Raw genomic sequence first — 15,463 nt, 5'->3', positions numbered from 1 at the left:
GTTCTGTCAGGCCAGTCTCTTTTTAAATTGGGCTGACACGCTGCTAAAACTTCTCCTCTGATCTAGTCTAATTTCTGTGTGTATATGTGGACATGTAGCAGAATACCCTAACCACGGCGGTTTCTGCACAGACTATTTCCATCAACATTCCTGCGTATTTTCCTCCATAAAGCCTCTGAGGTTTGAGAGCGAGAGGGAGAGAGAGACTTTCTCCAGAAGACACCGACTCCTCTGCTGCTTCCGCCTCTTTGAGCCGAGGTATTTCAGAGGAATGTAGCTCGTAGTCATCTCTCTCCGTCTCATTCCCACAGTTTTTTTTTTTTTTTTTTTAAATTCTATCCTCGGCGCCCTGTGCTCATGCGCCGTGCACGCCGATATCTGTCTGCGCGTGAAAGCCGTGTGACCTTTCGGGTGTTGCTGCAGCTCTGACACACTCCTGCCAGCTTCCACATGCTCTGCTCTGATCTGAGCGCACAAAGAGCTGCTTGTTAGTTTATAGATGTGGCACCTCATCTGCGCGCTACGTAACCGGCTAAAGGTGCTATATGCTGCTTTTCTGCAGCCCTAGAAGTGTCCCATCAATTCTGAGATGTAAGTCTGGATGCCGTAAATTAAACGGCTCCGTTGCCAACGCGAGCTGGAAGCTTCTTCTTGTCAGGGGACGCTGCCGTACTTGACGTTTTATAGTAAATCTTGTTATTTTATCAGCTTTAGCACTCTGATCTTGACCTGATTTGGTAGCATGCCTCAGATTTATCCTTATGGAGGCAAACACTCTTTATCTGAGTTCAGATTTCAGTGAAAATAACTTCACGGTAGTTTAACATTAAAGCATAATCGATGACATTTAAATTACTGTCACGCAGATAACAAAAGCAACTGATTGTAGTGAATTTAAATGTGGAAAGCACGCGTAGTTTAAGCTGTTGAAGATAAAGAAAGCCCGTAGATTGTGGTACAAATTAAAGCAATTAGATGCCGAGTCTTTGTGATTGTGATTATAAGCATTCCTCGGAGTAATAAAACCCAGGACCAGCTGTATGGCATCTGCTCCTTCCTGGTGCAGCACAGCAGCGTTATCTTGAGAGTTCTCATTACGTCTCCGACGCGCGAGACTTTCTTTGTCTTTATTTGGTGTTGTTGCGTTTGGCCGCAGAACGTCAGGTTGACATTTCATCCCTGCGCGGACGCTCAGGTTAAAAACGCCGGAGGGAAATTTAAAGCTGTCGGAAAATACGCTCAAGTAAGGTCAAGTAAACGGATGATATTGTAACACTTTTTTTTTGCATTCCCAGATACAGCAGCTGGAGACGCAGGTGATAGATGCAGAAAAACAGGCTTTCACCGCTCACCAGCAAGTAAGGACCCACCATGAAAAGGTGTTTTCCACACGTCTGGCCACGTGAAAGTGTATTTATGCGTGGCGTTTTTTTTTTTTTCAGGTGCAGTGGATGGAGGAGAAGCTCAAGGCTGCGGACGGCGAGTCCGGAGACTCGGAGGTGCGCTTGTTTCAACAGTGCCAGGAGCTGCAGGCCTTGGTGCAGGAGAAGGAGGACGTCATTGCCCAGCTGGAGCAGCAGCTGGAGGAGCAGGTGAAACATATGCACACTCGAAAGAATTTTTAACAGATTCGGCGCCAGATGAAGGTTTTATTTTCTATCAGAGAAGGACGCGCAGTTAGATATGATCTGACAGCTTCACACCTGGATCACTGAAAGGCCCGTCATGTACGTGGAATGTGGATAAGTAAGAGCTAGAAGCGTGAATAAACAAGATCAGAAGGGGAGCGGGGAAAACTCCTGGCCCACCAATGGACGTATGAAAATTCATTGTAATGCTTGTAAAAGAAAATAAAAAGACGCAGGAAGAGAAAACACAATGTATGATACGACTGACCAGATCTGCCGTGCCATTTTCTGACTTCTTTCTTCAATATTTCGCTACCAGCACGTTGTGTTTCAAGATACTCTACAGCTGCTTGTTTTCATCCGGAAAGAAATTCAAGTTTGTGTCACTTCCAACAGAAACAGATCCGACTTCAAGATGCCAAAACGGTAGAGGAGAAAGCCGCCAAGATCAAAGAGTGGGTGATGCAGAAGTTGTCAGAGGTAAATGTTCTCTGCTGTTAGCATGTTAGAAAAAAAAGGCAAAGTGGAAGCTTATTCAGTATTTATTTTTTTTTGCGTGAAAACCTGTTCGTGTTTCAGTTTGAGGTGGAGAACGCGGCGTTAAGAGAAACCAACAAAAAACAGGAGGCTCAGATTTTAGAGCTACAGAAACAAGTTCAAGGTAAGAATGAAAACCTTCACGACGAAGCTAAAGCACGTGCTAGGAACTAATTTGCATCTATTAAGGCATATACAGTCGGCTCTATATACACCAATCAGCCACAACATTATGACCACCTTCCTAATGTAATGTAGGTCTCCCTTGTGCCTCCAAATCAGCTGTGACTCATCAGAGAATGTACACGAGCTGTCTGAGGGTGTCCTGTGGTGTCTGGCAACACGATGTTGTTAGTGGGGGGGGCTTTGAGGGGAGGGGCCTCTGTGGATCACAGATACTTGATCAGTTTGGGATCTAGTGAATTTGGAGGCCAGGTCAACACCTTGTGCTGTTCTTCATGTTTTTTGTCATTGCTATGGGGTGGGGGTGCCTGGTCTGGTCTAGGTGGGTGCTACATGTATAAGTAACATCCACACCAATGAATGCCAGGTCCAAAAGTATATGTATGTATATGTATATCAGTTAAAGTTTAGTAGTCCTCTTGAGCTTGATGTTTAGTTTAAATGCACTCAAGAGACTCTCAGATATGTAAAAATATAGTCACAACTAAAGCAGCTACTGATATTAAAGGTCATAATTTTGTGGCTGATCAATTTATAGAGCATGCACAACCCTTTTAAAATGTGTGTGTGTGTGTGTGTGTGTGTGTGTGTGTGTGTGTGTGTGTGTGTGTGTGTGTGTGTTGGCAGCCTTCGAGCAGAAGTGCGGCGGTGGTGGACGAGGGGTCCTGAGCAGACCTGGCGAGGCTCAGCGTCTCAGCAGCCTGACATTTGGCTGTTTCCAGGTGAGGGGTAAAAGCCCCCAGGTCCTAACTGGACCGGCACCGTCCCAGAGGACCCTCAACGCATCGGGAGAGAGCGAGGGCCGAGCCAAAACTGGTAAGTCCCGACATAGTCAGAACTATGGGTAATGGAAACAGCTTCTGTGAATCGTCTGGGCTCCGGGACAAGAGCTGGACACATGTTTGGACTTTGGAAGTTTTTTAAAGAAACTAAATTGGAAATGCAGTTGTAGACATATATTTTTAGGTTTTGCTTTAACCCAGAACGCAGTGAAATTGCTTTACCTCTAAACCTTTCCTCAGCTCTCTGTTAAATCATACAGTTATTGTTGAATGGGTTTCATAGATGTGTTCATGTTTGCTTTGGCAGAGAAGAGTAGTAAGCAGACGGCCTCGTCTAGGACAGACGGTGAAGTCCAGAGATCAAACCAAACTGTACTCCTGGAGGACAGCGATGCACCTGAGCACCCTGGTGAGAACGCGTGTGGACCTGAGTCCCGTGGTGTCTCGTCTGTGCTCTCCAGTGCTGCCTCGGAGGGGGAAGGAGGAGAGTGTGAGGGCAGAGGGGGAGGGTGCAGTCTGGAGTTCAGCCGGCCCGGCAGCGAGACCTATCTGACCGCTTCGGATGACAGCAGCTCTCTGTTCGACGATGACATGCAGTGTGCCGAGCGTCCCGGCTTCAGCCTGCTGGACGCGCCGGACAGAACTCTGTCGGGGTCTAAGGAGGGGGAGCAGGAGGGACACTGGGCTAAACTGGAGGACTGCTCCTCTGAGGAGCTCAACAAACGGTTCCAGTCTCAGAGACTTGACTCCTCATCCTCCTCCAGTGAGCCCAACACACCCAGCCCCATCCTCACACCTGCCCTCACCCCTAAACGACCCAACCCTCCCCAGGACCCGAGGGACAACCCCGCCTCACCCAAGCAGCCCCGCCTGAGAACCCCGGCCGGTTTCGGGTTGACGAACGTGTCGCTGGCTAAAAAACACCTGAGCCAGCCGCCCATCAGCAGCGAGGCGGCGCACGGCCAAACGCGCAACGCCCTCAGCATGCTGCGCCCCCTCCGGCCGCAAGAAACCGACCTGGACCAGCAGCAGGAGGCTAGCATGGAGACGGGCGGGGACGCGCCACCCCAAACCTTTGCCAGGTCACAAACACCTCCCACCATGCCGCATTTACAGACCTCACCTGACTGTGACAGCTCTGCATCTGGGAGCAAACCCCCGACTCCTCCTTTGCACAGGCTGCCCTCCTGGGTAAGAGTTTAACTTTAAGTGTTGCATTGACGGACTGAATTTCATAAATCTTGCAAAACGAGTTGCCCTCTTGTCGCTTTTTCCTCTCAGGAAAGTCGGATCTACGCTGTGGCTAAATCAGGAATCAGACTGTCTGACACATCCTGCTCAGACCTTTCTAGCAAAGGTAAGGCAGTAAAAGAAAGAGCTGCTGATTCAGTGAAAATGTTCCACTTCAATAACGGACTAACTGACGTGTGATCTGTGTCGTAGACCCCTCTCTGCAGTCGTCCTATCCCGCCTTTGTAATGTACACGTCCCTCATCTACAAAAACATGACTACACCAGTTTACACTACTCTGAAGGGAGTAAGTATACGTTCATTTCAAGCACCTGGTCTTACTACGTATTGTGAATAAACTGTAATCAACCCTGTTCCTGCAGAAAGCCACTCTCCTGAGCAGCAGTCCGTTCTCAGATGAGTCGTCCAGCTCCGAGGAGTCGTCCAGCTCAGGAGAGGAGGACGGCTCCATCTGCAGCTCTCACGCCTCCTCTGGCTCCAGAAAGGACAGCAGCCCCGGCAGCCCACGCTCTCTCAAGAGAGGTGCAGCACACATCTGCTGGAAATATGTTAAAAGTGTCTTGTCCTTACTCTTTTTCTCTCATTTTATTCATTTCTGTGTGCTCCCTGCCTCCCGTCCAGCTGTGTCCATGGCTTCAATGACATCAGAGAGCGACTATGCTATCCCACCGGATGCCTACTCCACCGACACGGAGTGCTCCGAACCTGAACAGAAACTACCAAAGACCTGCAGCTCAGCCAGCGACAACGGCAAGAGCGTGAGTCACAGGTCACACTGGTCCACAGTCTGTTCACTACACCGGGTCATAGGTGTCTAGACGAGCAGCTGGGGACTTCACAATGACCTTTTGCAAGTACACCACACTAGATGTACTAGATTTGACCTTTACCTTTAGCAGCTGCTTTAGTAGTGACGATATTTTTATATATCTGAGAGTTTATTGAGTGCATTTAAACTAAACATCAAGTTACAGTAGTAGTAAAATTACATCATGTTATTTAAGATCAAAATTTAACTTGGATGTACACCGATCAGCCACAGCATTATGACCACCGACAGGAGAAGTGATATTTAGTAAATTGTCCCTAAGCTTTTATTTTAGCTCAATCATCAGGTGAAAGTGTTTCTTGCATTTCCATGAGCTGCATAAACTCTTATTAGTGCACAGTTACAGCTCAAGCTATCATTTTAGAACAGAATATGCATTATACCCGTTAAACATTAGCACGTCAGCATGGTCACTTGTGTGTTAGCATACTGATGTTAGCATTTAATTCAGGAAACTGCTCCACTCTTCCTACGCTTGTATTTCTCAAGTTGTCAGTGTTTTAATTTACTTCAAACACTATGTTTTAGTATGCACAGTGCACACAGAAAAAGAAGCCGCATGCACAGACCTGTACACCGATCAGCCATAACATTATGACCACTGACAGGAGAAGTGAATCACATTGACCATGTTGTGACAACTCAATGTTCTGCCGGGAAACTTTTGGACCTGGCATTCATTGGTGTGGATGTTACTTAGACATGTAGCACCCACCTAGACCAGACTAGGCACCCCCACCCCATAGCAATGACACTCCTTGATGGCAGCAGCCATCCCCAGCAGGATGCAGCCTGACACAGACACACACACAAAAACACTTTAGGAACAACTAAAAAAAAAAAAACATGAAGAACAGCACAAGGTGTTGACCCGGCCTCCAAATTCACTAGATCCCAAACTGATCAAGTATCTGTGGGATGATCCACAGAGGCCCCTCCCCTCAAAGGCCCCAAAGTTGCCAGACACCACAGGACAACCTCAGAAGGCCCATGTCCATTCTCTGATGAGTCACCACAAGGGAGACCTGCACTATATTAGGAAGGTGGTCATAATGTTATGCCTGATTGGTGTAAATCCTGCACACGGTGTTACATAAAACAGTGTCGTGTCCTGTAGGAGCCGATGGAGAAGTCGGGCTACCTGCTGAAAATGGTCAAGACCTGGAAGAAAACGTGGAAGAGACGCTGGTTCGTCCTCAAAGACGGAGAGCTGCTCTACTACAAGTCACCTGTAACGTTTATGTCTTAATTAACTATTTAATGCTATTTAAAAATAAGTCAAATAAATGTGTCATTGATAGATTTTAATGTAGTGTAACAACTCTGCTCGTTAGATGTTGGTCTGAGCTCTAAATCTTTATCTTTCTCCTGCAGAGTGACGTGATCAGGAAACCTCAGGGTCAGATCGAGGTCAACGCCACCAGCAGCATCGCTCGTGGAGACGGCAAACAGGTCCTCCAGGTATGAAGTCCCAGTTTTGAGTGAACGATTTAATTAAGATTAACCTAAGTAACTTACTCTTTGTCTTTTTGTGCAGATTGTGACGGGGAAGCGTGTCTACTACCTGAAGGCTGACTCTCCTAACCTGTTGGAGGAATGGCTCCGGGTGCTGCAGAGTGTGCTGAGGGTGAAAGCTGCTAGTCCCCTCTTCACTCAGCCAGATATCCGCCCAGGCATGAAGGGACTGCTCATTAAGGTTCAACAGTGATTCATTCTACAAATACACCGATCAGGCATAACATTATGACCAATCCTAATATTACGTAGGTCTTCCTTGTGCCTCCAAAACAGCTGTGACTCATCAGAGAATGGACATGGGCCTTCTGAGGGTGTCCTGTGGTGTCTGGAAACAGGATGTTGTTAGTGGGGGACCTTTGAGGGGAGGGGCCTCTGTGGATCATCCCACAGATACTTGATCAGTTTGGGATCTAGTGAATTTAGAGGCCAGGTCAACACCTTGTGCTGTTCTTCATGTTGTTCCTAAAGTGTTTTTGTGGCTGAATCCTGCTGGGGATGTCTGCTGCCATCAAGGAGTGTCATTGCTATGGGGTGGGGGTGCCTGGTCTGGTCTAGGTGGGTGCTACATGTCTAAGTAACATCCACACCAATGAATGCCAGGTCCAAAAGTTTCCCAGCAGAACACTGAACTGTCACAAGAATGTTATTTACTTCTCCTGTAAGCGGTCATAATGTTGTGGCTGATCGGTGTGTGCCAACAATCAAGGTGTTTTCATCTGCAGTAACATCTCAAACATCATCATATTAACTACATTACCCATCACTACATTCTTACTCTCTCTGCTGCAGGTGAAGCATGGCTACTCTAAAAGGGTCTGGTGCGCCCTCATTGGTAAAACCTTGTACTACTTCCGCTGCCAAGATGACAAGGTGAGCTTCAACGTCCTTCTAATCTATTCTTAGGGTGCAGAAATAAAACTGTAATTCGGTTTTCAGGTGAAACTTTGTCAGATGTATAATCTATTCAGCCGTTACCTTGCGTCTGAGCGTACAGTACTGTGCGTCTGCCTGCGTTTCCAGTTCCCGCTGGGTCAGATTAAGCTGTGGGAGGCCCGGGTGGAGGAGGTGGACAGGTCCAGAGATTCAGACGACGACCTGAAGGCGTGTGGGCGGGGCTTACAAGGAGCAGCCTTCACCATCGCCGTCCACCCGCAGGAGCAAGGGCCGACTTACTTGCTCATCGAATCCCGTCATGAAAAGGTGACTGTCAATCTCACGGTGTCCTTTAGAAACCAAGTGAAAGAAAACCTTCATTACATATGAGGAAAGCTCTTGAAACCAAAATATATTTAAAGTTTAAACTTGAAATCCATCTGTTCTCCATGTGCGAGAAGGTGAAAAACTTATTTCATGTCTGATGTGTGGCTCCACAGGATTCATGGCTGTACCATCTGTCTGTGGCAGCGGGCACCACCGTGGGTAAGGTCGGCACCGAGTTCGAGCAACTGGTAGGAAAACTGTTCCAGCTGGACGGAGATCCAAGTGAGTATTTGTTGCAGAGAGTTTTTCATTTTTCTGATCTTTTACAGTTCGGTTTTCTGCTAAAAACTGTCTGTACTGTCCCCCATCACTACATACAGTGAAACTACATTCACAAAACTGTCAAAATTAGAATAAATAACCATATAACTCCAAGCCAGGGACACCAATGTACATGAACCTGTACCAGAAATTATGCAGAACAAGAATTAATCCGTCTAAATCATTGTAGGGTTATTTAATGTCATTTTAAATCTTTAAATTTTCTTTCTTTGTCTAGCTATTTTTCTTTTTCTTTTAGTGTAGTATAGTATAGTGCTCTATATGAAGCGTTTTACTCTTCTGTATGTGTTAATGACTGTCTCCGTCTGTCTTTCAGACTCTCAGATTTGGAGACATCCCATGTTGTGTTTCAGTAAAGAGGCTCTGTCTTCTCCTCTCACCACTCTGCCCTCACAGGCTCTGCAGACAGAGGCTGTTAAACTCTTCAAGGTAAAAGTACTCACCTGCTTGAATGTGATAATAATATGCAATTCTGTCCAGGAGACCTCGATGTTATAACAAAACAGAAGTAATCACATTTAACTGAGCCAATAACGTGCAATGTCCTCACAGCTGTCTGCAGAGCTCATTTGATCATATTTTTGGGGGGGTATTCCAAGTTTGTTTTTAAATCCAATAACAAATTAAAAGCGAAAAGAGAAACCTTTCTTTTATTGTGTCGTCTAAATGTAAACGGAGAGAGTTAATCTCAGTCTTCATGTTGTTTCTCCTGAGGTGATTTCTTGTCCTTGACTGAAGCAGGAAGTAGTCTCCGTGGTAACCACTGGTCCAGGTCTCTCTGGTCCAGGAAGTAGTCTCCGTGGTGACCACTGGTCCAGGTCTCTCTGGTCCAGGAAGTAGTCTCCGTGGTGACCACTGGTCCAGGTCTCTCTGGTTCAGGAAGTAGTCTCCGTGGTAACCACTGGTCCAGGTCTCTCTTGTCCAGGAAGTAGTCTCTGTGGTAACCACTGGTCCAAATCTCTCTGGTCCAGGAAGTAGTCTCCATGGTGACCACTGGTCCAGGTCGCACTGGTTCAGGAAGTAGTCTCCGTGGTGACGATTGGTCCAGGAAGTAGTCTCCGTGGTGACCACTGGTCCAGGTCACTCTGGTCCAGGAAGTAGTCTCCGTGGTGACCACTGGTCCAGGTCTCTCTGGTCCAGGAAGTAGTCTCCGTGGTGACCACTGGTCCAGGCCTCTCTTGTCCAGGAAGTAGTCTCCGTGGTGACCACTGGTCCAGGTCTCTCTTGTCCAGGAAGTAGTCTCCGTGGTGACCACTGGTCCAGGTCTCTCTTGTCCAGGAAGTAGTCTCCGTGGTGACCACTGGTCCAGGTCTCTCTGGTCCAGGAAGAAGTCTCTTATTATCTTTGTTAATTGATACAAATGATAATGAACTACAAATTTAAAAAAGATATATATTAAAAAAAAAGAATAATATACAAAGGTATATATAAAGATATACTTTATTATCTTTATTATCATCATCATTATCTTTTTTTCCTGTGTCTCTTTCGTTCATCGTCTCCCCTCAGACCTGTCAGCTTTTCATCAACGTGGCCATCGACGCTCCGGCCATCGACTACCACGTCTCTCTGGCCCAGAGTGCCTTGCAGGTGTGCCTGGCCCACCCCGAACTGCAGAACGAGCTCTTCTGCCAGCTCATCAAACAGACCCGCAAGAGGCAGCCTCACGGCCACCCGGGACCCCTGCAGGTGCGCACTTTCAACCACACGGTGGCAGCAGCGGCGTGCGTCGTTAACGGGGCAGGCTGACGTTTTGTTTTGTGTTTTTAAATGGGAGGAAACGTTTGTCCAGAATCAGCAGTAACACCAGCAGAGGGCAGAAACAAATGTCCAGGAGTATCTGTTAGTTCTGAAAAGAGAAGCTCCAAAGTTTCATTTTCTCTCAGCGAGCTACAAAAGGACAAACAGAATGATTTATAATACCATCCTCTATACACGTACATGACAGTTACAGCTTTAGTCAGTTTCATGGTCCGTGTGCTTTTCTTTCTTCTGGGTCTTTCCACACGGGTTCTCTGACTCATGCGTGTGGCACTTTGTAAACAATGTGGTGACACGGTGCTTGTGTGTTAATCTCCAGGGCTGGCAGTTTCTGGCCTTGTGTGTCGGACTGTTTCTGCCTCAGCATCCGTTCCTTTGGCTGCTCCAGGTTCACCTCAAAAGACACGGAGACTCCAGGTGAGAAAATGTCCCGAACACCGGCAGATTGAAATAATGGTCATGTGTGCGAGCCTCCTTCCTACCCAAAGACAAAAGAAAAAAAATGTATTCTATAGTTATACAGTTCTTTATCTGTCATCTACCACTCCCAGCAGAGACAAACAAGAGACCCATAGGAATGTTATTCATCATTGTTTTTCAGTGAAGCTCTTTTCCATGGAGGCTGTGTTTATCTAGGAATGCTCTGCACAACAAAGTCAAACTCACCTCCACACTGATTTTACCTTTAAAAAAAAATTTATTTGAGCAGAACACAGAAAGTTGACACCTGATTGCTTTTGCATAAACTCGCGTAAATTCCCAGGGACAAAACATAAATGTGAATTTCCTTGCATTTAATATGACACATTCCTCTTTCTATCTTTCAGTCTTTAAACTCGTCCCCTTTTCTACATGTTTTCATATACACTGATCAGCCACAACATTATGACCACTGACTGGAGAAGTGAATAACATTGACCATCTTGTGACAATTCAGTGTTCTGCTGGGAAACTTGTGGACCTGGGGTCTGTTTCACAAAGCAGGTTTAGTGAAAACTCTGAGTCTGTTAACCCTGAAATGAGGGAAACTCTGAGTTTCCTATCTCAGAGTAGATCAACTCAGAGTGCAAGGTTAGACTCAGAGTTTGTTGAACCTGCTTTGTAAAACGGACCTCTGGTGCAAGAGTCAGCCACAGGAGCCAAAAAAAAACCTGCTGTGGTGGTGCAGTGTTTAAAGCAGAGCAGATTGTGAATAGTTGGCAGCTGGTACAGTCCCACATCATCACCAGATTCTACTCATGCAATCAAGCACAAAACATGTAGATACAGGTGGGGAAAAGAAACAGAGTAACCTCCGAACGAGGAGAGGGAGGAGACAGAGGGTACGACAACAGCTTAGGGCCAGACTTACCTTGAATATAATAATTAATAAAGATAATAATATGAATGAAATTCTGTTATTAATTACAGTAACTTACAATAGTTGTATTGTGGTGTGAATTCTTCCTTCTGAGACATTCTTCTCTACACGTCTAAGATAAGAAACAAACCAATATGGCTTTAACCACTTTGTCCAGCCAAATACAAGCTTCAAGTTCTCCCTTGTGGTTAGCTGTGCCCTTGGTTGCTCTGTCCAGCCTCATATTTCCTGTTAAAAGCTGATCAGAGCGAGTGAGTGTCGCTATCATTAACGTATTGCAGCGAGTTAGCAACAACAGAGGTGTTATTTGCAGCTGCACTGTGTGCACAAAACTGTTTGCAGCCAGACAATCTTGCAGCTGCAGAATCCCGTCATGCTCTTCTAACAGCACTGATGTCCGATTGCCATTTTTCTCATCTACAGTCTGGAGTAAACGGTTTCAGCTCAGTGCAGACCGTAGAGATGTCTTTGACTTAATGAAAGCCTTCTCTTCTTTTGGAGTCCTTGTCACATCTTGGTGTCTTTCAGAGGCATGAGATCTAGTAGAAGTATTGATAAATATCTCTGAGAGACACTTACTCTTGTGAATCCACTTAAACACAGACATTTCCACAACTTAACAGTGATTTTTCTTATAACAAGGAAGAAACATCATCTGTCCAAGTATGTTTTTGTCATAATTGTGTCTGACATGGTTTAATTGATGCAAAACTCCATCACAGTCGTCTCTATTTGAGTCATTTTTGCTGTGGAAGGCGCGAGTTTACGGTCCAGAAATGTACATTATACATATGAATACTTTGTCGCCCTCAGGACGGAGGTGGGAAAATATGCCATCTACTGCCAGCGCTCTATGGAGCGGACCCAGCAGAAGGGGGAGAGGCAGGCCAGGGCGTCCCGTATGGAGATCCTGTCAATCCTTCTGAGGAATCCCTATCACCACTCGCTGCCTTTCAGCGTGCCCGTTCACTTCCTCAACAACACATACCAGGTAATAATCACACGACACCCACGCTCGAAGACAGTTAATGACTGGGTGGGCTGCTGCATTTTTACGTCTTCAAGATGCTTTTGGTTTTGCTGAATCGAAACAGATGAAGCAATCCCAGTTTTTCGTTGGTGAGTGTTTGCCCACTTCCCGTTTTTCTGTCTAATGCATGGAGGAAGTGATGACATGCATTTTCTTTTATTATCAAAGAGGAAGAGAGGTGCGTGGGTAATGCATATCAAATATATCAGTGCCAGCTGCCTGCACCAGTCTGGTTCAAAGTGTCTTTTCATGTGAGGATACGTTTCAGTCCATTCAGCCTTTCATTGAAACTTTGATTTAACTTTTGGGATATTTAGTAAATTGTCCCTAAGCTTTTATTTTAGCTCAGTCATCAGGTGAAAGTGTTTCTTGCATTTCCAGGAGTTGCGTAAACTCTTATTCATGCACAGTTACAGCCCAAGCTAACATTTCAGAACAGAATATGCATTATACCCGTTAAACATTAGTACGTTAGCATGGCCACTTGTGTGTTAGCATACTGATGTTAGCATTTAATTCAGGAAACTGCTCCACTCTTCCTTCGCTTGTATTTCTTAAGTTGTCAGTGTTTTAATTTACTTCAAAGACTTTGTTTTAGTATGCACAGTTCTCACAGAAAAAGAAGCCACATGCAATTTGTGCATGCACAGACGTGTACACCGATCAGGCATAACATTAAAACCACTGACAGGAGAAGTGAATAACATCTCGTGACAATTCAGTGTTCTGCTGGGAAACTTTTGGACCTGGCATTCATTGGTGTGGATGTTACTTAGACATGTAGCACCCACCTAGACTAGACCAGGTACCCCCACCCCATAGCAATGACACTCCTTGATGGCAGCAGCCATCCCCAGCAGGATGCAGCCTGACACAGACACACACAAAAACACTTCAGGAACAACTAAAAAACAAAAACATGAAGAACAGCATAAGGTGTTGACCTGGCCTCCAAATTCACTAGATCCCAAACTGATCAAGTATCTGTGGGATGATCCACAGAGGCCCGTTGCCAGACACCACAGGACACCCTCAGAAGGCCCATGTCCATCTCTGATGAGTCACCACAAGGGAGACTTGCACAATATTAGGAAGGTGGTCATAATGTTATGCCTGGTCGGTTAGCTGAGATGCAAGTTTACTGAGTAAAGTGCGTCAGTCAGTAGGGAAAACAAAGGCAGGCAGGAAGAGATTTTAGGAGGGAGGTAGATGCAGCCACATTAGCGCCGTTGGCAGATGAGGGACAAAAAACACTGTGGTGGTGCAGTCAACGCCCGGTATTTAAAGTAAAGGAGATTGTGAATAGTTGGCAGTTGGTGTGGGCCCACATCCACACCTGATTCCACTCATGCAATCGAGCACAAAGCATGTAGATACAGGTGGGGAAAAGAAAAATAGAAACCTAGACATAGAGAATAGAGACAGAGGGTACGACAACAGCTTAGGGCCAGACTTACCTTGAATATAATAAATAATAAGGATAATAACATCAATGAAGGCCCATGTCTATTCTCTGAGGTGTCACAACTGTTTTCGAGGCACAAGGGAGACAATACTAGGAATGTGGTCATAATGTTCCCATAATTAATTCCCTTTCCACAGGTGGTGAGCTTTGACGCTTCAACGACAGTGGACGAGTTCCAGTGTCGCCTCAACCAGGACACCGGCATGAGAAAAACGGGACTCTCCGGCTTCAGCTTGTACACGGACGACCCCACTGGACGAGAGCTGGAGCACTGTCTGCAAGGAGGCATCAAGGTGCGTCGCTTATTCGTGCGACGCGGTTACTTGTTGAAGGTTGGAAAGCGCCATTATGTAAATTTCCCCTGACACGCGAACCTTTTCTCGTGTCGTCTGCAGATCTGTGACATTATCTCCAAATGGGAGCAGGCTTCGAAGGAGCAGCACACGGGCAAGTCTGAAAACACCAGGACTGTCCGTCTCACATACAAAAACAGGTAGACGAGATACGTAGATGCACACAATACCTCACGATGAACAGACTAGAGAGAGTGGCATCTATATACACAGTTAAGCTGAAATTCAGATCCTATCTGATTTCCAGATCAAAGGTACTTCATGCACACATTCTACCCGGTCTTAACCACTGATCAGCCTCCGAATGTAGTCGTGCATACTTTAAATCTGATAATTTGTCTAAAATCTTTTGTGGTTGTAGTATCTGGGTGTGAGTGTCTGCAACAAATTACTCCGTGAGTCACTTGAGTGTCTAATAACGCACATTTGCAAAATGACACCATGCCCACTGCATTTAGTATTGGGAAATGAAACCAATTCACAACCAACGTCCAAACAGCCATGTGCAAAATGTGCCAGAGTAAGCAGTGTTGCGATCACAGTAAGCTTTGGGGCTGCTTGCTTTCTTTCTGCTGCAACTGGGGATTTTGTGACGGCGGAGGGAGTCGTGAACATCTGCAAGCGCCGGTCAATTTCTGAGTCACTTGACTCAACCGAAGATTAGTTCCCTGAAGTTAGAGACTCAAGGTTAATAAAGCACAAGACACCCAGATCTCAGCAGCAGGTCTTGAAAAGGAGGAAGATTGTAAACGAGTGTGGCCAGTCACATGTGATCATACCGTTATGTGAAAGCAGAGAGGCGGGCAGATGCAGTGGCTGACTGAGTTACAGCAGACAGCGGTGAGGAAGTACGGGCACATGTAGTTATCACTAACACCCATAAACGAAGCAGAATTATTTTAGGAGCAGGTTCCACCACAAACCTGCACAAGGACATTTATACCGTTCCTTTAATAAGTTTGGTTTTTTGTCTTGTGTGGATTTGATCGCATTGTTTTATTCGTTTGTTTGCACGATTAAAGTTTTACTGAAAACCATATCATAAAAACACTGAATGCACAATGTTATCAACACACAAACCAAATGTATTTGTTGTGTTGGGATAAAATATTGGAGATGCACCAAAAAATTTCGGCCGAAAAAAACTTTTGGGCCATTTTCGAAAAATTGCTGCGTTTGTTGCTTGCGTCAATCACAACATCCTGTTTCGGCCGTGTTGTTTC

General features: G+C 45.8%; 1 protein-coding gene across 1 annotated transcript in view; it reads left to right on the top strand.

Moving 5' to 3' along the window:
- Positions 1-15,463, top strand: part of plekhh2 (pleckstrin homology domain containing, family H (with MyTH4 domain) member 2) — a 30,141-nt gene that overhangs the window by 9,220 nt on the left and 5,458 nt on the right. Inside the window, exons 3-24 of the mRNA XM_084561587.1 lie at positions 1,296-1,358; positions 1,443-1,592; positions 2,025-2,108; positions 2,208-2,289; positions 2,976-3,164; positions 3,438-4,321; positions 4,412-4,487; positions 4,574-4,668; positions 4,745-4,904; positions 5,004-5,140; positions 6,329-6,442; positions 6,586-6,672; positions 6,749-6,907; positions 7,519-7,599; positions 7,750-7,929; positions 8,103-8,211; positions 8,588-8,700; positions 9,781-9,960; positions 10,352-10,449; positions 12,206-12,383; positions 14,025-14,180; positions 14,283-14,380. Coding sequence (XP_084417713.1) covers positions 1,296-1,358; positions 1,443-1,592; positions 2,025-2,108; positions 2,208-2,289; positions 2,976-3,164; positions 3,438-4,321; positions 4,412-4,487; positions 4,574-4,668; positions 4,745-4,904; positions 5,004-5,140; positions 6,329-6,442; positions 6,586-6,672; positions 6,749-6,907; positions 7,519-7,599; positions 7,750-7,929; positions 8,103-8,211; positions 8,588-8,700; positions 9,781-9,960; positions 10,352-10,449; positions 12,206-12,383; positions 14,025-14,180; positions 14,283-14,380 — 3,473 coding nt within the window. The remainder of the gene's footprint in view (positions 1-1,295; positions 1,359-1,442; positions 1,593-2,024; positions 2,109-2,207; positions 2,290-2,975; positions 3,165-3,437; positions 4,322-4,411; positions 4,488-4,573; positions 4,669-4,744; positions 4,905-5,003; positions 5,141-6,328; positions 6,443-6,585; positions 6,673-6,748; positions 6,908-7,518; positions 7,600-7,749; positions 7,930-8,102; positions 8,212-8,587; positions 8,701-9,780; positions 9,961-10,351; positions 10,450-12,205; positions 12,384-14,024; positions 14,181-14,282; positions 14,381-15,463) is intronic.

This window comes from Chelon labrosus, assembly GCF_963514085.1.
Source record: "Chelon labrosus genome assembly, chromosome: 15".
Taxonomy (NCBI): Eukaryota; Metazoa; Chordata; class Actinopteri; order Mugiliformes; family Mugilidae; genus Chelon; species Chelon labrosus.
Note: the sequence above shows the minus strand (reverse complement) of the source record. Positions and strands in the feature narration are given on the sequence as shown.